General features: G+C 38.1%; 1 protein-coding gene across 3 annotated transcripts in view; it reads left to right on the top strand.

Moving 5' to 3' along the window:
* The window catches only part of UBP1 (upstream binding protein 1), a 39,125-nt gene that overhangs the window by 8,588 nt on the left and 5,175 nt on the right, over positions 1-25,362 (top strand). The window contains exons 2-12 of one of the 3 annotated variants that reach the window (XM_051609780.1): positions 1,349-1,500; positions 7,206-7,282; positions 10,578-10,683; positions 11,276-11,382; positions 13,251-13,403; positions 13,558-13,668; positions 14,195-14,302; positions 19,886-19,989; positions 20,809-20,863; positions 21,042-21,132; positions 24,744-24,834. In XM_051609780.1, the coding sequence (XP_051465740.1) occupies positions 1,349-1,500; positions 7,206-7,282; positions 10,578-10,683; positions 11,276-11,382; positions 13,251-13,403; positions 13,558-13,668; positions 14,195-14,302; positions 19,886-19,989; positions 20,809-20,863; positions 21,042-21,132; positions 24,744-24,834 (1,155 nt within the window). Of the gene's footprint in view, positions 1-1,348; positions 1,501-7,205; positions 7,283-10,577; positions 10,684-11,275; positions 11,383-13,250; positions 13,404-13,557; positions 13,669-14,194; positions 14,303-19,885; positions 19,990-20,808; positions 20,864-21,038; positions 21,133-24,743; positions 24,835-25,362 lie in introns of all 3 variants that reach the window. The other 2 variants (XM_051609779.1, XM_051609782.1) reach the window with 2 other exon arrangements.

Raw genomic sequence — 25,362 nt, 5'->3', positions numbered from 1 at the left:
CTTCTTTCAGGTCAGTATAGTTTCTTTCATATAGCGGGGGGAGTGGAATATGATGTGGCTGGCTGACCTTACTAATATGTGACCTTTCTGTATGTGGCATATGTGCTGAAAGAAAAGTTGGGGTGCCCCTGCTGCACTCCTCATACTTAACTTACAAAGACCAAGCCTGTACTATAACCTTCTGTGACACAAAAATATTGGCTGTAATTTCACTTTTTAAATTGGTTATGATACTGATGCTTTTTGACTCTTTTAAGATACGAGCTGAATTCAAGAGGAATTAGAGTTCTCTTAAAGCAGGCTCTCACAGAATTGAGGAACAGCAAAAAAAACCCACAAAAAACAAAACAAGAACAAGAAAAAAAAACATAAAAAACAATTAAAATATTTAGGGTATAACGTGTAAATAATAGTGCAACACAGATAAGACAATTATTTTACAAAATATATTATATCCATGTGGTCAAGAGAAATTTATCTTCAGTTTAGAAACTAATATTCAAAGAAAGTTTAATGGATGTGCAGATAAGGATTTCATCGTGAACAGAAATTCAGTGCTGGAAAAACACTGTCTTTGAACAGAACTCACTGGTGTATGAAGTGTTATTTATGAAGAATTACTCTATACAAGGAAAGCAAATCTGTTGCTAACACCGAATATTTAATTCTGTAGAAAGCAGATGATGTGTCTGCTGGTTGTGGTGAAGCTGTTTCTCTTAATGCAACCTTTGGACAGCATGGATTGCTCTTTACTCTTTAGAAAAGTTTTTATGATGGTCTTACATCTGTAAGTGAAGTGAATCTTGGTGTATGCTTTCCATAACTGAGGTTTTGTGAATCTGCCGCTTAATCATTTTTTGTGCTATTCAATGTGCTAAAGTCTGAAAAAAGTTAAGATTGAAAAATCTTTGAAGTCAAAAGAGTTAATAGGTTAGATATAATGATACTAAATTAGGAGAAATATTTTCATGGTGTAAGTAACTTACTTTGGGGAATATATTATTTTTTAAAAAGTAAATGCATTGCTTTCAACTGCATGTGTATTTAGGCATCCTTGCCTGTGTTGACACATGACAAGAGTAAACTGAATTTTTTTCAGAGGAGACAAGAACTAAAGATTACATTTTCAGAAGATCAGCATAGATATTTATTGTCTGCTTAGGTCCCAGAGCTGAAAATTTTGATGGAGAATGGTTTGGATACTGATCACATTGGTTTCACTAATAAATTGAGTGACAAAATTGTGTACACATTAATTGTTTTTTTTAAGTCACAAATAACTTTTTTCTTCAGCTTCATGCAAAACAGGGCCAACAATCTCACAAAGTTATTTGTTTGTTCTTTTCAGTGATGTTTTGGCACTGCCTATTTTCAAACAGGAAGATTCCAGCCTTCCACAAGAAAATGAGACCAAACATCCACCCTTCCAGTATGTTATGTGTGCTGCAACATCTCCAGCAGTAAAATTATATGATGAGACTCTTACATACTTGAATCAAGGTTGGTATACATATGTTGCAGACATAACTATTGTGAATGCAGCTGGTGGTGCAAGTGTAAAACTGGAATTGTGTTTCATGTTTTGATACGTGTGGTTACATCCAAAATAAATACATGTCAAAAAGTGAGGCTGGATACCTTACTAGTAGTCGTGTTTGGTCCAGCTTGCAGACTCAGAGCTACAGACTGTCACTGCTTCCCCTTTAAAGTCTTTTCCTTCTCTATGTGTTACCCCTCTCCATTCTCTACTGCTCCCGATAAAATCAAGCCAGCAGAGCTCTTAAGAGACAAACTTCTAAGTACTAACAGCTTGAAGTCAAGACTGATTTTGCATTCCTGTTTAAACTTCATTGATAGTAGCAATATCAGCAAAGTCAGTACAACTGACTTTGTAGTTATCTTTGGAGTTTGTGTGTATTTCACAATTCTCTGTCTACATGTATCAGAAATTAAATAGATAAATACTTCACATGAGTCTTGCTCTTTTTTCCTCATAGCCTTTGGCTGATTTGCATGAAAATTCAGTTTTCCTTCTACACAGGGCACTGACTGTTGAGTAAACTATTCTGAGTGTAATCATTGCCATATGATAAAATCTCCCTCACTTCTGTAAATGATGTTTGTGTCCTAACTTTTGGTCATCTAGTATTCTGAACTCCAGTAAACCAATTTATTTTGTCCAAATCAATGGCTTTGTACAATGCCACTCCCCCAAGTGGAAGTGCGCTTCCCTGCACTAGCTCTAGTACTCTAGGGTCACCTTTTGGAGATTTAGTTTTGCTTTTTCTTTTCTTTGTGAAGTCAACCCCAAATCTCAAAATAGATGGCACTGTAATTAGAAGACACAGGCCAGCAGCACAGTTTCTACAAAAGATAAAAACAATTTTTTGAAGTTACCATCACTATTACTTTTCCCTATCTTACCATGTTGTGTCACAATTAATCTTCTTAGCTCCTATGCACCTCTGAGTGGTGAACTGCTTTAGTGTGCAGTTAAGAGGACACAAGTTACTGTATGTACTGGTGATTTTTCCTTGGTGTTCGTGAGCTATTTAACTTATTAATTACTTGACTAGATTATAGAATTTGTGCATTTTACATATGTATTCTCTTGATAGGATATCCTTTTTGCTCATGTTGAAATTCTTCTTGTAGCATGAACAATGTAGCATTTATATACCTGGAAGTGTTTAACTGTGATCTGGGCCCTAAAATCTGTGAGAGCTGGTTTTATCTAATTTGATACTGACATTACAACAAAGCATCATTTTCAGATTTCCATGTGAATAAAGTTTCTAACAGCTTCATTTTGCAGCATCCAGTCTGTCTAAATACACTTTAAACATTACTTAACTCTTCTACTAAATGAGACTAAAGGAAGTTATTTAAGTGATTTGTGGCTTCTTACACACATGATCTCACATTTCAGCCATTTGCTTAGGCAGTTTTACTCAGGTTTTTTTTTGTTTTTTTTTTTACCATATTTTGTACTTTGCTCTCTTCAGGACAAAACAGCACAGTTGCAGCAGTATGTTGGATCAGCAAGATGCTTTGCACTGTTAAAAAACTTTAAAGTTTTACGGAATTTAAACTCTGTAGAAATACACTTTATTTTCTTCAGTGTCAGGATCCAGCATCCCTGACCAAACATGAAGCTTGAAGGTCAGCTTATTGTGCTGGATAACCAACACAAGGTGACAGGCTGAAGGAAGAAAGTGTTTGCTGCATTTCCTCTGAGAAGAGCTTGCCATTTAAATGACCGTGTCTGTAGTGACTGTAATTGTTTCATCTTTCCTTGAAAATATTTTTCAATATAAAATTTTCTTTTGCAAAGAAATGTTGCTGTTATTCAGTGTCCAGCTTCTCCTGAAGTTGAAAGATGAAGGCGTTGGTATACTTTTTTCATAAATAAACGAGAAAAAAGTTGCAAGTGCCCTTATGTGTTGCTACATCAGGCAGAAAGACAGTGTATTTCCTGCCTAGGTTGAGACTTTTTCCTAAAAAATTCTGTTGGCTGTTTTTACAAACCATATATATATATATATATATACTTATACATAAAAGAGAATATCCTGATAGTTTTGATATATGACATCATTCATACTGAAGCTAGCTTAAATTAGGGATCAAAATAGTTCTGGTCATTTGTGATGCAGTTTGCAACACTGAGGGGTAGATAGGTTAGTGTAATGGGATGTAATGTGTAATTAAGTCCTCTAGAAGAAGAATAATTTTAATCCTGGTCACTTTAGGTGTCTGGTTTCTAGTTTGGCCCTGCTATCAGCCACTGTCTTGCTTTAAATAATTTTGAAGAGGATTGTGAGAAGGGAGTACTATAAAGAGTTAATACCCTCTCTGATTTCATCAGCAATCGTCTTGGTTTACTGAGACTGGGAATGCTAGAAGCAATGGGAACGTTTACCCTGTCTGTTAAGTTATGGTGATATTCTCTAAGGCAATATTTAAGCAAGCCCTGACTTCACCCTCTGGCAGTAAGAATTTTAATTGGAATAGCTAAGAGTGTCTTGCGCAGTTCAAGAAGTGTCTGAATGATGCTTTTAGTCATATGATTCATTTTTAGGTCCTGTCAGGAGTAGGGAGTTGGACTTGATCCATATGGGTCCTTTCCAGCTTTATACAGCCTGTGATTCTATGAGCTAATGTATATCTGCTGGAGGGACAACACAGCAGAGCGTGAACAATCCAGGAGGTTCCAGGAGAGCACTGATGACAACTTGCTGACCACTGCTAACCACAGCAAGCGATAAGAGGAGCTCATAAGGAGAGGTGCTGTGCAATACCTTATACAGCAAGGAAGGGTTTATTGGGGGTTTGAATGTCAAAGGCAGCCGTGGCTGCCATGACCATGAATGAGGTGGTGGAGTTCAGGGTCCTGAGAGCAGGAAGCAGGATAGAAAGTAAGATCACATCACTGGACTTCAGGAGAGCAGACTCTAGCCTCTTCAGTGATCATCTTGGTAGAGTCTCATGGGATAAGGCCCTGGAGGGAAGAAGGGCCCAAGAAAGCTGGTTAATACTCAAGGATTGCCTCCTCCAGCCTCAGCAGTAGTGGATCTCAATGAGCAGGAAGTTGGGCAAAAAATGCAGGAGTCCTGCATGGATGAGCAAGGAGCTCCTGGCAAAACACATGCAGGGTAGCCATACAGAAACTGAAAGCAGAGAGGAGTCATCTGGGAGAAATACAGACACTGTCCAAAGCATGTAGAGTTGCAATCTGGAAAGCTAAAGCCCAGCTGGAATTAAATGTGGCAAGGAATGTAAAAGGTAATAACATAGTACATAAATGGCAAAAGGAAGACTATGGAAAATGTGCACCCCCCCTGCTGAACAAGACAGGGGCCTTCATGACAAAGGACATGGAAAAGGCTGAGGTACTGAATGCCTTCTTTGCTTCAGTCTTTATTGGCATCACTGGCCTTCAGGAAACCCAGGCCCTAGAGATAGGGGGAAGGTCTGGAGCAAGGAGTCTGTAGCCTTGGTGGAAGAGGAGCAGGTCAGGAAATGTATAAGCAAGTTCAACATACATAAACCCACAAGTGCTGAGGGTGCTGGCAAATATTGCGAGGCCACCCTCAATAGTCTTTGAGTGGTGATGGTGATTAGGAGAGGTGCCTGAGGACTATGGGAAAGCAAGCATGGCTCTGATCATCAAAAAGGAGGACCCAGGGCTGACACACTGGTCAGCTTAACCTCCATCCAATGGAAGGTGATGGGAGGAAGTAATCCTAGGAACAGTTTCCAGGCACATGGAGTACTAGAAGGTCATCTGGAGTAGTCGGCTTGGATTCACCAAGGGGAGGTCATGCTTGACCAACTTGATAAACTTCTGTGGTGAAACAGCTGGCTTTGTAGTCAAGGGAAGAGCAGTGATTATTGTCTACAAGTCATTGTCTTCAGTAAGGCTTTTTTCTGTTTTCTTCAGTAAGATCCTTGCAGTGAAGATAATGAAGCATGGGCTGGATAAGCATCATTGGGATACTCAGAAGCAGCCTGGACTTGGTCTTGGGCAGCTGGGACTAGGTGGCCCTGCTTGAGCAGGGGGATAGCTCAAGATGACCTTAAGAGTTCCTTTCCAACATCAGCCATTCTGTGATTCTCTGATTTTTGTGAAAGTGGGTACTGTAGTTACAGTGTTAAGCAGTGGTCATTTGAAGCTTTTAGCACCTTTTGTTTTGCGTCTGTCTGACTCTCCTATAGAGACTATTGTAATCAGAGCTGTGGTGCTTTCTACACTTTCAGAGCAGCAACATGTCCAGAAGTCCAGAATGAAACTTACTTGTCCCTTTGTTTTGAAAGCTTCTCCTGCTGTCTTTGGGTATTTTGAGCCTCGCATTCCCTGATTTTAATTTTATTCATATCTTTAGTCTTAAAATGATTTTATACCTGTTATAGGCAAGCAACAGTTGTTGAGCAAGCACCTTCAAAATAACAGTGAAAGAGAGAAATATTTGCCAAAGTTTAATAGTGCTAGATCTAAAAAAAAAATAACCTCATGCTGCCTATAAATGCAGATTGACTGTTCATGTCTTACCTCTCCATGTGAGCAAAATAACACTGGTAACTGAACAAATTGCATTAAGAGGTCAAGAAATTCCCTCTTTTTAAATACAGGAGGAGAAATGATCTGTTGCTTTACATTTCATTTATATATAGATTTATGTCATCCATGATCAAATGCTGCTGGGGTAAAGAAAGCCCGTACATGTGTATATACATGAACGTGCTAATTGTGTTACAGCAAAAAGATGCCAAACAGTGGTGGTTATGTCAGTCTGTGGAGCAGTGAAAGGAGTTAAAGAAATCGTCTGCTTATTCACAGGTGTATGAAAGCTGAACCTTTTTCATGTAGGACAGGCCAGTAAGTGTCTTTTAAATGTAGCAAACACTAGAGCATAAAGGTAGTTTGGAGGGTAATGTAGAAGGTAATGAATTGACTGCACTTGATCTTTGTGAATGTCGTAATTGATTTTGTCCTGTATTATAAAAAGAAAAAAACAAAACAATTTTGCAAATAAATGTGTTGCTCACCTTGAAAGAAAAAAAATAAAAATCTCTATAGTTCAAATAAATTACTTCTCACTTTGAAGCAAAACAGTTAATCTAATTAACTAGAAAGTTAGGTTCATTCATATCTGCTTGAAATAGCTAGTAACAAGCTCTTAAAGCCCTATTTTAGAAATTATACAGAGCCTACAAATCTTAGAGAGGCAACAGGTACATGGGCAAAACTAAACATGGGAGAATAGTTTGTATGTTGCATTAAAAGTATAGAGACCCTTTGCAAGAATTGGTTTTGGAACACTAGTCTGTGGTACTTAGTATGTTGCCTTTCAGCAGTTTCAAAAATAAAGAAATTCAGCTATGAAAAGTTTTCCTTCAGAACAAAAAAATAGACAATAATGTAAAATGAAATACTTAACTTTAGAAAGTATACATAGAATACGTAGAATAGGAAGTATTTATATATATACATATATATATACATATATATAAAGGGACCAAAAAGTTTCATTTTGTTCTATTGATTCCTGTGCAGTGAAGTGAACCTTGTAAAATTTTCTTAAACAGAAGTTTCAGGTACTGATTCTTGTGTACTGTGTAGGAACTAAAAGCTAATGCCAGTGCATCAAACACAGCAGCTTTGTGCTCTGACTCTTCTGGTAAGAACTTTTTTCTCTTTAAAGGTCAGTCCTATGAAATACGGATGCTAGATAATCGGAAAGCTGGAGACATACCAGAGATCAATGGAAAACTGGTGAAGGTGAGCTGAAGTTTTCTAGACAGCATTACTAACAAACCTCTGATAGTGGCGTATGAAGAGTAGTTTTTAACCTTTTATTGTACCCTGATTCACGGAGGAAGGTGGACCAGCTGATCTGACCAAGAAAGAAAATCAGTGCTGTGGAACATAATATCTGGTTTTGTTGTTTCATGCCAGGTACACTACAAATTAAAAGGGTATACATGCATGCATGTATTTTCTCATTTATTAATGAGTTGATTTAATGTGATTTTAGGTAACTAGAGGTGAGCTAATTGCTTTGTGTACCATTTATGAGACCTGTAGTCTGATCTCTTAAGTTGAGATTAATCTCCACTAAATGTGCCTGTCTTTTTGTCCTGACTAAAAGGAAGCTGTGGTATCAGTGATCTCAAATGTAGGTTATCTAAAGTTAGGTGAGAGAAATCCAATCTAGAGACTGTGTATTATAAAGATTTTTCTTCTGCTGTCACTAGTTACCTGTTCAGAATGACTATTGAACAGTGATACTAAAAAGTATGAAGACTATGAATACTCAATGCATTGAGTTCTGTGTAGTGAGGAATTATTTTATGCAAAGTTTAAGGTAGTTGTCTATAGATTTGTATCTGACATCATCTGAGCCGTTTTGTTTTCCATTTCAAGTGATCAGGAGATGTGGAAGAAAACTAGAGGATCATTTTAGAAAGAAGTGAAGGTATTAAGAGCATGTTTCTTAATAGGTCTTATGAAGACCAACCTATGGTATTTGCAAGAGCAGAATATTGGCACAGAGGAGAAATATCTGTAGTAAAGAGATCTCTAACCTTGTTGCTTCTTGGGCAGTTCATTCAATAGCTGAACTCCTGTTCCTAATTCTAGATTGGTCCCCTTATTCTTTAATGTTAGCAGAAGGTACTGTGGATCTGAGGTATTATATGAAGTATAAGAATGAGGTAGACTGAAAAATGTCCTATTCATGGTACTGATGGGGGGTGGAGAGGTGAACTTTTCTTAGAAGCATCTGGTAGTTTTACTAAATTAAAAAAAATAATCTTACTCATATGTTGGAGAAGAAGGGAAAAAACTTCAATTAAAATAATTTTGATAGGGGTACTGGTAAGTACACTAGAACAATGTGCCTGTGGGAGGCTGAGTCAACTTGGGGCTATATAAATCGTGAACTTTGGCTGGCTTTTATGGTCTTATGTCTTGTTCTTATTTGTATGTGGGATGTTTGAGAAATACTTTCAGGAAGTGTTAAGCACAAGTGTAAAACCAGGATTTATGAGTTCTGTAATTAAACATTTTACAACCTGGCAGGTTGACTTGCTGTAATAAGCAAGACTATTTTGCCCATTTAGGTACCATTTCCTTACAGCATTGGGGAATGTCTGCTGTAACTTTACTGGTTCATGTATTGGTCATGAGCCCCCTGGTAGGTAAAATAGGACAAAGCAGTGTAAAAGTCTAAAAAAGTAAATTTTATCATAGCAAGGTGGTGTCATGCCACGTTGTTTTGAGCTGTTACGGGGTCGAGGGAGATTTGAGATGATCCTGATGGCAAAATTAAGACACAAACGAGGTCAAATGTCACATACACACCAAACTGCAACAACCTCAGGTGCAGATAGGATAGGAGGAGACAAGTCAAGAAAGTAGCAGAAATATGGGTAGTTGCAAGAGACAGGATAGTCACCACTGCGGATCCAGCGGCATCCCGAAGGTTCGCAGATTTCAGTTGGTCGGTGGGGAAGATCTCCGATGTGCTGTTGGGCTGTAGCTCCTTTTATGATTGATGTATCTGCCTCTTCTCTGAAAAACGTGACGATACCTGGAACCGATCTGCGTTATCTCCTCCTGCGTTATCTCCTCCCTCAGGCACACATGCACAGAGCCACCAGGGGGTCTCTGCAGGGTTGCTGAGTGTACTCTCACGGCTTTCCTTCATCTTCTGCCAGCCTTCTTTACTGTAACCAGCTTTTACCTCTTGTCTTGAGGGCACGCTCCCTGAGAGGATGCACACCTGACAGATACTGTGGCTTACAGGCCCAGCACATCTTGTCTTGTTTTGCTTACTAGTGAGATAAGTTGCTGTTAAGCTGTAGCAGCAAGCCTGCACACAGAGTGTGCTCAAGCCTTGCCATTTGCTTTGTATTCTGCACACGGAAGGAAGCCTTGTGGTTTGCTTCAGAACGGTGTTGAGGCATAACAACCATTCAGTCTCTTACACGCATCAATGCATTTTTTTCATTTTGGACACTTAACACTAGCATCTCAGTACTTCAAAAAAGAAGGCATTTCATGTTGGTGAAGGTGGCTGCAGAGATTTCCAAGTTCCAAGTTTGCCCGTTTGCAGCAAAAAAGGAGCGGTATGTTTGCGTGTGCATGTGCGCCCACTGTGCTTGCTGTTATCTTCGGAATAAAACCAGGGAAAGGCAGTGTATCTGGAGGAGGCACTTAATTTAAAAGTCCTTGAGGTGTTTTTGAGCAGTTGTAGCCACTATTAATACAAGTGAGACTGTAGACTAATAGCAAAAACCCAAAAATTTTAGAAGGTTGCATCTTGTTTAATAGCATTTAATGTACACAATTTTTTCCCTCTTTGTATAGTAAATTGCTTTGTGCATGCATTCATGCAGCTGAATAGAAACCTTTGTTTAACAAGACTAGGAGCACAGTTGTAGAACTGGTCACAAAAATAGGTATTGTTGACTAATTGCTTTTAGTTCAGTAAAGTTAATTGTATTTTATTTTTAGGTTAATATTTCAGCTAGAATAGTTGGAATAATTTGGAAGTTGTTTATTACTTTCTACTATTGATTGAAACCAGAGAATTGTAAGTTTGTGAATACTAGGAAGGGATTTTTCTCTGAATTTTATTTCTTAAAATTGTCTACAACATTTTAAAAAATTCCCAGTTAAAAAAATGGTCCAACTACATTTTCCACTTTTAGGAAAAAAATAAAGTCTTGTGTTTGTTTTCTAAAATAAGTTTGTGTTGCCTGTACAGTGTTGATCTGTGCTGTCAGCGTTGCTCAGTTCACTGTGTGTCATTCATAGTGACCTTTAGAATATTCAATCAGATGTAATTCTCTCTTGCACTTGTACCACATTTTCAAATATCTCTTGCTGCTCAGTTCTATTTCTGTATTCTGGATATTTTGGGATAGTGGTAGTTGCCAATTTTTTTTTGCTGGAAAAGTGTGTTTATCAGCACTGTGGTTATTTCGGAATGTTCTAGTGCTTTATCTTCAGACTGTTTCCAAACATACAGTAACTTTGTGGCTTATCAGATGCTTGTTTTCTTTGTTAGAGTATTATAAGAGTTGTGTTCCATGACAGAAGGTTGCAGTACACAGAGCACCAGCAGCTAGAAGGTTGGAAGTGGAACCGCCCTGGGGACAGGCTTCTGGACTTAGGTACAGTTGTTTATATCTGTTGCCACTGTATGAAATTCAACTTCCAAATGTAATTGCTGATAGTCACATTTATGCAAGGGCTGGTGAAAAAAGACAGACCTGTTTTCTGTGTGCTGCTTTGTCAGTGTGAGTCTTGAATATAAATGTTCTTACTTTTGTATTCCTTTAAAACCTCTTAAGTGCTGCAGAAGTAAGGTAGCAACTCTGCACCCTTACACATTTTGTAATCTTTCTACTTTTGATTACTAAATGTTACAGGTAGTAGGATAACACAGGCAAAAGTATCTTCCTTCAGTAGACTGTGGAAATAACACCAATGTGGTTTCTTGATTTTGTATAACTTGTTTCACAAGCTGGGGGAGCTGGGGGGGAGTGGGCGGCTAAACTAACACTTCCAAACCCTGAGCACTTGGTATGTTGAGTCTACTAAGTTTCTTCAGATTAGTCCTGAGAAACTGTTCAGGGGCTTATGGTCAAGCCATTGAAGTTCACCTACCTATGTTTGCTGATGGTAACCTTATATTAAAATTTGCTTCTAGTGTTTTCTTGGAATATGATTATTTTAAAATATTTACTACTTATTTTAATGTAGATATTCCAATGTCTGTTGGCGTAATTGATATCAAGACAAATCCAAGCCAGCTCAATGCAGTTGAATTTTTGTGGGATCCAACAAAATGTACATCTGCTTTTATTCAGGTTTGAAACTTTACTTGACTGGATGTTTGTGTTTGGTGCCTTTCAGCTCACAAACAGTAGCGTGTTTGCACTGTGAAGCTTCTTGGTTTCTTATTTGTGGGATAGCCATTAAATACCAGCTTTGTAAAAACCACAGGTTCATAGCAAATGTTATATATAAGGTATATAAGGTTTCCTAGTTAGGTTTTTCAACTTGATTTGAGTTTGCAAAAGATTCTTTTAAAAACAATTTAAATAAATGGCTTTCGAAAAGCTTATTGCAGAAAGCTGCAGAATAAATTAATGTATGTATACATAAACTTATGTATGTTTATACATAAATTAATTTATATCCCTCTAAGTAACAGTCACTACTGGTTTTTTTTAAGTTGAGAGGCCCACTCTTCTAGTTACTGAGCTTCAGCAGGCACTTGGCTTGATGATAAAAAAATGAAGATTATGGTGCTACAAAGAGAATTTTTAATCAGATTTTCAAAGGTGTTTCTTACTATGTCAGTAGGCTTCCTTGTAGTAGGATTTTTATTATTTATATATTTGATAGTCGGGGCAATTGAACATGCTTTCTGTGGAAATTATTTAGGTAGAATATTCAGTTTGCATTGTAATTTTTCACTTTTGTCTTGGATGTGTTTTCATTATGGAGAAAAGATAGAAAGTTGGAGGTAGCAGCATTTCTGAATGAGGCTTCCAAAACAGGTTAAATTCCACATTGTCAATAAATTACTTTCAGTCTGGTGCAACTGAAGACATTTTTTCTAGTAAGAATTACGGAAGTCCTAACATGTACTTTCCTTGAAGAAGTGTGAGTGAATATTATTGAATATTTTTGTTGATGCACTTCCTTAGAAGTGGTAACAGGTTGAATGAAAATGGAACTGGTTGTTATTATGCAAGTATATTTCAATTATTTTAAAGGTTACAGAACACAGCATAGCAATGCTGATTGCCCTTAAAGCTTCAAATTCCAGCCTGTGGTTCTCTGTTGTTGATGGCTGTAGGAATTAAAAAGATAGTATTGTAATCATGGGGAGTGCAAGGTCCACGGTGCTTGGCTTTCTTAAAATTCTGTAAGAAAGTGAAAAAATTAGGAGCACTGTCCAGTGGAATTTATCATAACCCTTTCTGTTACACTGGTTTTCTCTTTAGATACTTTTAATGCCTATTTTTAGCTCATAAGCCCAGTCTTCTGGGTGATGTAGCACTTGAGGCAATTTCATAGTGGTTAAATAAAACAGGAAGCTGGGCATATTTGAAAATATGCTGGTTTCACGTGAGATGAAAAGAACTCTTCCAGTCAGTGCCTTTCTATAGTTTTGGTAATACTTATTACAAGTAATTCTGAAGTTTATTCTAAAAAGTTTTTGCTGTATTCATAGAATCATAGAATGGTTAAGGTTGGAAGGGACCTTAAAGATCATCAGGTTCCAACTTCCCTGCTATGAGCAGGGACAGCCCCCCACTAGACCAGGCTGCACAAGCCTCATCCAACCTGGCCTTGAACACCTCCAGGGAGGGGCCTTCCACAAGTTGTCATCCACATATGTATATATATATATATATATATATTTAATCCAGCAAGTTCTCATTTAGTAAGAATCTATAATGACTTCTACTTTTTGGAAAGATTTTGGTGACACACTTGCTTGTTTCCCCACTTACCCATCAGCTCAAGTATAATGTTTTTGGCTTCGTTTGCATGAGGGCATGAAAAGGTAGAAAATGTCAGTTATGCAGCTTGGTCATCAGATAGACTGGGTAATTTGTTACTTGTCCTTAGAAAATTTGTATGATGTTGGTGACACATTCATGTCTAAAATACTTCTGAGGGTCCTTTTTTTTGATGGTTGTTTTGTTTGGTTTTTTTTCAGGTACATTGTATCAGCACTGAATTTACCCCTCGTAAACATGGAGGAGAGAAAGGAGTTCCTTTTAGGATTCAGGTTGACACTTTTAAACAGACTGAAAATGGAGAGTATACAGATCATCTGCATTCAGCCAGTTGTCAAATCAAAGTTTTTAAGGTAACAACAGAAAACAGATCCTTAATAAGTCTCTCAGAAGCTCTCATAAAGATGGGGGACATCTTTATATTATTGCTGGACTTCTGAGATCAGATTTCAACTATAAAAACTTTTTTCCACCTGCTTTCTTGCTCATCTTACTGTTCATTTTTAGCCAAAAGGAGCAGACAGGAAACAGAAAACAGACAGAGAAAAGATGGAAAAGCGAACTGCACATGAAAAAGAAAAGTATCAGCCTTCATATGACACCACAGTTCTTACAGAGGTAACAAAATAGAATTGCATCCATTTACTGAGGAGAAAATACACAGATACATAGCTGCAGTCTTGGAAGGGTTGGGGAAGAATTAGTTCTACACAAAGATAAGCTTTTTATTTGACAAACTTGTCCAGTGAACAGCAACATTACATTGTAAGATTTTGTTCAGTAAACTTTCATTCAGATACTTGGTGGATGCTTATAGTAAAAACACACTATGATTGACCATTATTTGACTGACTGTACTGAACCCTAGAGCAAGTCTTTTGGTACAGATCTAAAACCCTTGCAGCTGAAAAGGGGGGGAATCTAGAATTTAATTACCTGCCAAATTTGAGCTTCAAAGTGTATCTTTTGGATGTGACAGAATTTAAGGCCAGAGCCTCAGTAGGTTTTTGCATTTTCTTTTTATTTAAACATCATTGAGTTCTGTGCAGTTTTGTTAAGATTTCAGAAGTTTTTAAAAGGCCTTTAGATCTTTCCTCACTGTATAATGAAAAGAAATTGATCCAAATCTTTGGTGTTTGTCCAGATGAGGCTTGAGCCTATAATTGAAGATGCAGTTGAACATGAGCAGAAAAAGTCCAGCAAGCGGACTTTGCCAGCAGACTACGGTGATTCTCTGGCAAAGCGAGGCAGTGTAAGGGACTTCTGCTTACCTTTTCATTGTGCAAGATACCTTGTGCAGTGTTAGATATAGGAGAAACTTCCATTATTTAAAGTAAAAATATTTTGATTGCTGTGTCTTAATTTTATTCACTTTTACGTATACCAATTACACCATGTTGGCTTTCAGCAAAGGAATCCTTCCTAAATCTAACACTTGAATTGTTGCAGAGGGACTGTGTAACTTTTGAAAGTCAAGAGCTTTCCATTTATGTGACTTTAAATGAAGTAGCTTTCTGCTTTCCTCCATGTGTATAAGTAGTGGAAGTAAGAACAGTAAAATTTAGTGTTTTGTTCCATATTTGTCCTTACAGTCAATATAAGTTTCCATGTACATCAATCAGTATTTTTAAAATGCCATGTGGCATTGCAGATGGTGGATCGTTAGTTACTGATTTTTCCTTTAGCCATCCACATATCATGCTCCAAGCAGGTTTGATGCAGTGCAAAAGAGTCAACATGTCTTCATGACACCTGTATTCTAACCCTGGGTGTGCCCCCCAGAATGAACCTAGCCTATATCCTGTCAAAGGATAGCATTTTAGATTCCTTAAATACATTTTCTTACAGTGAATATCATTGAGACCTCACATTTTTCAGATGAGAAACAATCCTGTGTCTTCCAGTTGGCAAGTTTAAATGTCAATAATGTGACTGTGGAAGACCAGTTATTTGACTGTTCCTTGAACAGGCATATTGTCCTGACAGCTCTTTCCCAGCAGTGCTTACTTAGACAATGACTGACTCTTGTCCCTCAGACATTATTTAGTTTGTATTTATGATTTGTAGAAGCGATGCATAAGGTTTAGCTTATAAAATACTTCAGTGTATGCCTCTTGTTGTTTGCAAACTGTGGAACTGGGTGGGAGTGAACAAGCAGTATTAAGAAAGGTGTATTCTTTGGGGGACTCTCTCCTCTGAAACTGCTGTAAGCACTGAGCTGTCTAAATTTGCCCTCTCCTTTTCTTGGTGGTTGGTCTTTCTTTTAAGATGCACCTTTAGCAGTCTTTGGTGATGGAGACTTTTTATCTGTTCCCTCCCAGGCCCTGGGGGCAGGAGGTATAGACAGGAGAAAACAGGATTTTATAATTTCCATTTATAAAGCATGTCTGAACCATCTTTTGAAGCTGGTCCTTGGAGGGATTTCTACTTTTCCCCATGCTGTCTTCTCTTTGTATTGTTATAAGTCCTTCATTGAATTATTACTACTCGTAGGAAGAATAATAGAAAAAAGTATTTTTAAAATAAATGACAAATCCCTGGTCCAGACTAGGACAAACTGAAGACAAATGATACCTGAAAGTTATCTAACCTGTTTTAACTTGAACAGTCTCTTGGAATACTTAAATATTCTCTGTAAGTGACTTAAATTTAGAATATTAAATCTTCCTAAAGGCTGTGGGAGTCAGAAAGTGGAGCTGTAGTAAAACAACTTTACTATCGTAAGCATATAGTGTTTATTCAATTTGTTTCTCCTTACATCTGTCTGTACTTCGCTGTAGCAGTATTGGTAGCATACAGGATATGTTTGCTACATTTTGGGAATAATTTCTTCTGCATTCAGAATAGTTAAGCCTATATGAGCAAAAGTTTTTTTGCTCTTGTCAACAGCAACTTCATTTTCCATGTTCCTTGAAAGAGCTCTGTCCCATGTATAAGAAAATCGCTGTCCTGGTCTCTTAAGATGATGTTGTGTGGCCAAATATAGTAAACCTAATTTGGGGAACAAATATTTTGTTTTCATGTTAATTTGGTATTTTAACATAGTATGGAGTTCTTTGCCAAAGTTCAGGTTTACTCTCTTGTAAAGCGTGAATTTGGACAGCTATGGGTTGACTGCAAGTAGAAAGGGGAATGACATTAAGCAGTGGCTTAGAATAGCATGAGTTTTTGTAATTTTTCATTTTGCATTTAAATGCTGCATATTCTGAATCTGAAAAGTCAGGCTTAAAAAGATTTCCTACCTTCCTTTGTAATTATGTAAAACCATTGATCAACACTTTACAACTTAATTACTTTCCCATACAGAAGAATGCTAAAAATCTGAAACCAAAATAATTTTCTCCTTTTCAAGAATGAATCAGTTTGGAAGTAAAGGCATAATTTCTGTAGTAGAGTTGAATCTCTAGTGTTGTATCAGTGTACTAGTAATGGAGGGCATTTAGTCTTGAGACATCAAAAACAACTTCTTTGAAAATATACCAGTATATATTAATGCCTTATTACAAGTAGATTTATAATGCCAGTCTTTTATTCTTTGATGGCTTTTTACAGAATTGCTTCCTTGTGCAAGAATGACATTTTCTTTTAAGTTTATGTTCCGATGACTGGGAACTTCAGTATTAGTTTCATTAGCTTGCTAAATTTCCTTTGGTAAACTCACTTTTAGGTTTAAGAATATAAGAAATACCCTGATTGATCAGGCCATGAGTCTAGAGTCTTGTCCCTGGCAGTGACAACTACAGATGCTGTTTCAAGAAAGGCTGCAGCAGGGAAGCCAAGCCTTCTCACTGGCATTGATCCTGTTCCCCTCGTCACCCCGTGGTGTCCAGAATCATCATGCGGGATGTTAGAAAGCACATCCCTGCTTAGTCTTTTTAATGTTAATGGATTCAAATTTGTCTAGTCCTGTTTCTGAAGGTGATGGGTTTGTGAAGTGTGGGACAGTGGTGCATGTGAGTGATACCAAAAGCATAAGCAGATTGGGTTAATTGCTAGAAAATGCTTGAAGAATATATGCAGTTGCCCCCTTTTTTTTTTTCTTGCTATTCTTAGTTCCATGAACCTTCCAGAATTAAGTATCTCAGATACTCAGTCATTTTTCCCTCCACAACCTCTGAGAAAGAAGAAAGTAGAAATGAGCCAGTAGGGATGTTGTAGTAGTGTTATCACTACTCCTACTGCTTTTTTTTTTTTTTTTATTTAATTAACTGATTCCATCTCAGGAGCTCGTTGGTTACATTTTTGCTGGAAGAAGAGCCAAAGTAGGAAACTCTTTTTATAGGAAAAGAAAGACTACTTGTTGGGGTTGGGATTTTCTCTAAACATTTCAAAAGCACAGCTTCCTGCATTTAAACTCAGAATTTTGTTGTGAACCATTTCAGCTGGGTTTGAAGGATGGAAATGTTAACTGCACTACATGCCTTGGGAATGGCTCAAAAGCTGTTCTCTGACACCAGCGCATTCCTCCTTACCCCTGAATTTAAATGTGTTGAACAGAATCTTGTAATGGAAGAGTGGCTAAGGATGCACAGCTTGATGTGTGTCCAGATAAATATCTTGCATTAAAATTGACCCCCCCACCCATATAGTGCACCAATAAATGATTATCACAGGTAGGGAAAGGAGAGGCAGAATAAGGAGAGAGGCTTCTGGGTTGAAAGCTAAACTAGACAGCTTTAATGAAATGTGTACAAATATATACAAATACTTGTAGGAGTGTACAAAAACCCTGTTGCCCTCCCCACCACCGTCAGCTCCCACAGCACGCCCCTGAGCTGCAGGCAGTCCTGTTAAAGGTCCCGCGTAGCTTCCAGAGCTGGTGATAAGGCAGGCAGGAGCTGAGCATAGAGACACAGGGGTCAGGAATGCACAGGCCTAGGGATCAAAGGAGGTGGACAGACCAAGTCAGTGTTGCATGCCAGCCATGGACAGAAGAGAGAGCTTGACTTAGTGTTCTCTCAGTTTATATGGACTATTATGTGTATGGGATGGAATACTCCATTTTGCCATCTGTCTGGTCCTCTCCTCCCTACAGGAGGGTTCTAGATCTGACTCTTCTGCTCCTTTAGTGTCCAAAGCAGCAGATCCAACAAGCAGAGCAAAGGTTCCTTGGTTTCTCCGCAGTAACTATAAACATTCAAGCCTTATCAGTCCACTGGCTGGAAAACTTGGTGCTATTTTCAGAAAGTGTGCTGCTTAAAAGAGAGTTCACTGAAGAAAAAAAATCAGTAGAAAGAAAATTGGCTTTGTCCTGGCTCAAACCAGGAGTAAAATATACAGAGAGAATGCCAGAAAATTAAAGAAAATTTATCAACGCTTTCAAAGTATTTCAGAAGAGCAAAGTTAACATTATTATGTTGACCTTTTATTTTAAAATTATGACCCCATAAGTAGGGAATGAAGGCCTATTTTTACAAGCTGTTGTAATGTAACATTCTTGAGGTGAACATGAAAATGAGCTTGAGGAGAGAAAGGACAGATGGGAATATACAGCCTAGGAGGAAGAGTGAGTAACACTATAGGCGGTCACAGCAGAGCATGCTTTGTGTGGATGGTACTGTTTGAAGTCTGAGGGGTGGCTTTGACTATGTAATCAAAGGCAGTGTGTGCACAGTGGCCAGCAAAAATACTGATTTGAATCAGATCTCAGACAGATAAAGAGCTTCCTAATTTTTAAGCTATTGGCACGCAAGATTTATTTTTTTAAATTGTACGTGCCATGCTGGGGAACTTCCAGCCTTACTCTGTTAAGTGAAGACCGGAGTCCAGCACGGAAGTGTTGTTAACTGTTTTGCAGAAGATGGCAGCTGGTGGTGTGCTCATTTACTGTTTCCCCCAGAGTGAATTGTTGAAACATGTTTCCATTAGTATTAGGTCATACTTTTTCCCTCTCACCCCCAGAAGGCTGTGATTTAACTCTGGAAATTTCCTTGCCGGGGTATTTATCTGGTGCATGATACGTATATCAGATATCTTTGTTGCTTCAACAGGCATGGGTCTCAGCTTGCTTTGTCTTGGGCAACTTGCTTGTTTTAATCCTGTTCATTTATCTTTAAACATACCTAAATCTGTTTGTTTTTTATTTTTCTTTAAAATACTGGATTTGCAATGGTATTGAAAACACTAAAAGCCTGTCTCATTTTGACCAGCATTTATGATGATGATTTAAAAAAAATCCAAAAAAGACTGACTAAATTGAACAGCTGGCTCATAATACACTTGCAATGACTTAAATTTGTGTATTAAAAAATCCAGTTTACCAAGCAGTTTATAGAAAGCAATACATGTAAGCATCATTTTAGTTCTGCAGTAAATTAATAAAGATTTTCAAATCACAACATCTCTACTGAAAATTCCATTTGTATTTAATTAGTCAGGGCAGATATATTAAACTTATCCACAAGGTGAAATCAGGCTTCATAGCTTTACTTATTGTTGAACACCTATTGACAAATCTTGATACCTGTAGTTTAAACAGCCCCTTCATCCCTTTTAGGATGAAAGAAGTTGGCTTGGGTTTGGTTTGGTTTAGATGGAGTAGTCTGTACAGGTCTTCTGCCAGTTCCAGCTCTAATCCCTTCACTTTGCTAACAGAAGACAATATAAATAGAAGTCTTCTTGAAACAAGATAAAACAAAAAGGGTTTTTACCTGGGGTATCTGCATGTGATGTGTGGGATGGAGGGAACCTTTATTTGGAATTACAGATCAAAATTCTTTCTGAAAAAAACCCAAACAAACTGGCTTTAAATGAAAAAACTCTGCATCAGAGTTAAAAAAAACAAAAGTATTGTCGAGAGAAGTTTGAAACTCAAGTTTTAATTCTTTATCTTCAGTGTTCACCATGGCCTGATACTCCTACAACATTTGTGAACAACAGTCCGACTCCTGCTCCAACTTTTACCTCTGCTCAACATAATACCTACAGTGTCCCAGACAGGTGGGTTTCTTTTTTGTATTGTGATTAAAGGTAACAATTTAAAATCAAGCTTATTCAAAAGTGTTTTCTGAGTTAAGTCTAGGACCTGTTTTCTGGTCCCACTGGGGAACAGGAGACTGTTTTGACTTATATATTTATTTTAGAATTTTGATGCTCGGATCGTGTAACATAATTACCTCTGCTTCCACATTTTTCTTTGTCACTATGACATTTTGGGAAGCTTTTCTTGTCCTTTGCCACATAGTGAATACTTTAGCTTTTAATAGTTCTCATTTAGTCCTTGTCTATGGAAACTAGGTTTTTCAGTAAGAACAGTCTTTGTTCCCCTCATACACAGTTAATACTATTTGCAAGAGGAAAACTCAGCAATAATCTTTGCAAGCTTTTCAATAGAAATTATATTGGTAAAACTGTGATGTATCGAGGCATTAATTAAACTACTGTAATTAAACTTGAGTGATCAAGAAATGATTTCTAGTGCTATGGTCTGGTCTACATACTTTTCTTTTGTCTGCCTTATATTTTACTACCTCTTCTTCAGTCACCCCTTAAGACAGGTAAGTGGCCATATAACCTCCCATTAGTGTTGGTAAAGATGCTTCTCCAGCTGATAGAGAAGACACAGAATAGGAACCAGCTGACTTGTGTGTACAAGTATGATGATAATTTTCTTGAGTTGAACCTAAGTTTCACTCTATGCAGCATGTAATTTGTCTTTCAGCAGTGCTACTTACTGTTTTGGGAATTTCAAGTTGTTTTTCAGCCATGCTTGAATATTTTGCTTAATAAAATTCTAGTAATACTTATTTTAATCTACAGCAATTCTTCTTCCCCAAATCATCAAGGAGATGGAACCTCTCAAGGATCTGGAGATGTGAGTGTTTCCTTTCTGGTATTGATCGTGGCTATATTTGTATTGTAATATTTGATTTATACATACGTTGTTATGAATAGATACTGGGGAAATGTTTAACCAAAGGAGTTTTTTTTAAAGGTTTTGGATTTTTTTTCAATACCCAAATTAACATGTCCTGTCTTGTTTCTTAAAGCAGCTTCATCCTTCAGCCACAATCCAGGAAACTCAGCAATGGTTGCTCAAGCATAGGTTTTCTACCTATACAAGGCTTTTTTCGAATTTCTCAGGTACGTATAGTTTGCTTTTGTACTTAGAGTCTTTCTTTGTGTTAGTGAACAAGATTTTGTGGGGAAAATAGTTCTCTAAAAACAACAGGGCACTGATATTTATTGTAATCCACTAATTTGCTTACTTGTGTTCAGTTTGTCTTGGAAGGCATTTTTTGTAGTTGTGTTTTGCACAAATCCACCCTAAACCCCAAAAGTGAAGCTAGATTGTTTTCTTCCCTGATGGTAGTTCACAAAATCATTTTGTCCTTGATTAGTCCTTTGAGAAACATTAATGAATTTAGTGAGTCAGACCAGCCAGCCGTCTATTTTGGTGTGCTGCATCCTCATGGCAGGCAGTATGCAGTGAGCTCAAAGGAACTGCAAGAAATTGCTAACATCTGCCCCATGGTAGAGCTTTTCTTAGGAGTTAGATTTAGTTGTAGTTTATGAAGCTTTCATCTTTCCAAACTCTGACACTGAATACTCACAGAAATGGCAAATTCTTTTTTGTATTGAATTCTGTTTTAATACCATGCAACAGGAGAATACTTTTACCTACATGTATTTGCCTGTTAGGTTTTTTTTTCATAGAATCATTGTGATTAGAAAAGACCTTTAAGTTCGTTAAGTCCAACGAGTAACCTAGAATCCACCACTAAACCATGTCCCTGAGCATCATGTATTTCTTTATATTTTAATTTCAGGAGAAAGTCTGATGATTGCTCCTTAAATATGTGTCAGGGTAGTGTCCACTATACATACAGAAGCAAGAAATGGCAACATGTTTTGCTGTTTGTTTCTTTAATCCTCCATGTAATTATGCAAAGAGTGGGATGACACAGGACACACTGTGAATAAAATTCCCTTCTAGGTTTTTCTCTGGTGACACAAAGTGGGGAGAATCTGATGGATAACTCCTGCTCTCTGTCTCTGCTCATGCTTCTGCCAGAATTCCCTTTGTACCAGGCATCATCCTGGGGCAAGACCATGTTTGGTCAAGATGGAAAGTATAGATTGTCTAAAGTGACATTGTTGAAAACCCATAAGACTTGGGAAGTTTTGTCTTTTCTGTAGCTAATTAATTTCATTAGCTCCCTAATGTTTTCTGCCTAATGTTTTCTAGGTGTTGAAAAAATGGGTGGATGTCGTGTTTTGGGAGATAGTTTAGTGATTAGGGGCTGTAGGGTGGACAGTTGGACTTGATGATCTTGAAGGTCTTTTCCAACCTGGATGATTCTGTGATTCTACCTAAAATTCATACTGTTTTCTCCAAGGATATACAGGTTCTGACATTAAGCTCACTTTTAGCCTTTCTGCACAAGCTGTGAAGATGTCCTCCAGCTCTGAGAAAGGAAGTTCTGCAATCTTGCTAAGCCAGGATTTTGCAGTAACTTCCTCAGCAAACAGTATGGAAACATGCTGTTGGTAAGAGTTATTTATCTGTAGTTCTGGTGATATCAATACGGGCAGCAATAACTAAAATTGTGTAAACTGCTGCTAATAGTAATAGTAATATAATAAAAATAACTAGAATTCTGAGAGCCCAGGGGTCCCTGATGTTTTCCTGTACATAGGCAGTATGACTGCTCCAAACAAAAATTGACCTGACCTTGAGATAGTAGTGAAGTCTCTGGAAAAACTACGGCTTATTTTTAGAGGAAAAAAAAAACAAATTAACATACATAATGTGTAAGAACAACATGGCACTTCTAGCTATCTCAGCAATAAATAGGTGCTGTCCTGAGTTTCCCTCCTCAGTATGGCTGAGCACACCTTCTAGCAAAGCAACCTTTTCCTCCAGGTGAGTGGGCAGTACTGCCATAAGCTGGAACCAACAACATCTATCAGCTCAAGACTGGCACATTAAGGATCCTTTGTTCATCAGTGACATGATGATCTTGTTTTAAATACCATGGACCTAACAGATAAGCACAGTATTTCATAGTTACCCCTTGCAGTGTTGGAAATTGACCATGTATTCTGCTGCTGCTGCTGAATTGTGGTTGCTAGGCTTTCTTAGAAAGCTTTAGCACCAAATTTCTGACACAGACCCTTGGAAAACTCTTAAAGCCATTCTTCTTTTCTGTTATAATCTGTGTGTTTACAGAAGTCAGATACTAGCTGGCTGCTAGGTTTTCTTTGAAGCAAGAAGTGTAGTCTAGCTTATTACTATACTACTTCAGGTGTGGTGGGTTTATTATTATAGTACTTCAGGGGTATGATGACATTATTTTCGCTGGTTTTTACTCATGCATTCCTAGACCTTGTGTGGAATATTTGCTTGAATAAAGACAATCCTTTTTTTTCTCCCTGTCCTTCCACTCATCTGTTACAGTGACTTATTTTTCAGACTGTTGTTTTCCTTGTTGACATTCATGCTGCTTCAAAGAAAAACACCTCCTTCCATTCTTTGTTTAGATGTGCTTAGTGTCTTTTATTGAAGCTTCATTTTCTGAAGTAAATGTTCAGGGAAGCAGTTGCTTTCACAGCTCACTTATTCCCAGGATCATTAAAAACAAACCAGTAAAACAGAAAACAAGAACGAAACAGCAGCAAACCAAAACCAAAACAAAAACCCAAACAACTGCTTTTGGATGGAAGTATCCCACAACCTGGATTCAGCCCAGAGGCTGCTGATGTACTGATTTGACCACACTGATTTAGTGGTGCCAGCCTTTAGCAATATCTTCTATAAATGAAGGCATTGTAGTAAGTGTAAAGAGGATATGATGATTTAAATGCCTGGGATGATTCACTGAGTGAGAAACCATCAAATATCTTTGCTCCCTGTTCTGCTTGTGTTTACAATACACTTGCCTGGGTGTCAGTAGATACTCTGAGTCCTTTAAGCCATTGTCTGGATATAGGGCAGTCATCAGACTACGAAATGGTTTGTCTTGCAGACTGTTCTTTTTCAAAGATGTGAACATCATCAAGTGGAACTGACCGCCTTTGGAAAATGTTTTTTTTTTTTTCCTAGTGCTAGCTAATGCCTCTTCTCAATTTTACCTGCTTGTTTGGGCTCTCTAGTTCAAGAGAGACAGGGATTTACTTGAGAAGTCCAACGGAGGGCTACAAGGGTGGTTAGGGGACTGCAACACCTGTCTCACAAGGAAAGGCTGAATGTCCTGGGGCTGTTTAGTCTAGAGAAGAGAAGACTGAGAGGGGATCTTATTAATGTATATAAATATCTGAAGGGTGGGTGTCAAGAAGGAAGGGTCAGTCTCTTTTCAGTCATGCCCTGTGACAGGACAAGGGGCAATGGATGCAAGCTAGAGCATAGAAAGTTCCACCTCAACATGAGGAAAAACTTGTTTACCGTAAGGGTTATGGAGCACTGGAACAGGCTATCCAGAGAGGTTGTGGAGTCTCCTTCTCTGGAGATACACAAGACCCATCTGGATGCATTTCTGAGTGACCTACCCTAGATTCTGTGGTGGTCCTGCTCTGGCCAGGGGGTTGGACTCGATGATCTCCAGAGGTCCCTTCCAACCCCTACCATTCTGTGATTCTGAGTTTGCAGGATTCCATGGTGTTTGTTATTCTTGGTTTAAATGAACATACAATTTATTTTTAAATAAGCATAGATGTTCTAAAATAATCTTTGTAAAATCCTCATGTTTCTCCAGGTGCTGATTTATTAAAGCTGACAAGAGAAGATCTGGTACAAATCTGTGGTCCAGCCGATGGAATTCGGCTATATAATGCACTGAAATCCAGGTAATGTGTTGAGTGTGAAGCTGAGTGGGTTTTGTTCTGTCATTTACTAGATTCCCCTGTCTTTGGAGTGGGGAGATTTGGGAAGTCACTGTCAGCACTCAGAGCCTTTGAGACCTGTCTTAGGAACCAGCAGCAGCATGTTTAAAAAGAGTTTCCTGCATTTGCCTTCAGGACAGACCCCAGAGGAGATGCAGGCAGTGAGGAGTGCAAAGGTGGGCTGGAAGGTTGGGATCAATGCAGTTGGGCACTGCTGATTCCTTGGAAACAGAGGAATTTGTTGCCAAGACGCGAAACTTCTCATTTAGGGGAGCTCAGAACAACCTGAGGCCCTCTGAGGTCACAGGTGTCCCGTGCTACCTCTGACAGCATCCCAGCCGCTGTGTCTGATTCTGACAGAAATGGGTATTTGTGCCATTGACCTTTGTAAGGATTGGAGTTGTTCCTCAGTAGTTGTGTTCCGGGATTCCAAACACCAGTGTCTTGGTGAGCTTGGAATTGACTGAAATGTTGTCAAAACGCAGTAGAATC

Source organism: Apus apus, chromosome 2 (genome assembly GCF_020740795.1).
Source record: "Apus apus isolate bApuApu2 chromosome 2, bApuApu2.pri.cur, whole genome shotgun sequence".
Classification (NCBI taxonomy): Eukaryota; Metazoa; Chordata; class Aves; order Apodiformes; family Apodidae; genus Apus; species Apus apus.
This window is presented reverse-complemented; position numbering and strand designations above follow the sequence as displayed.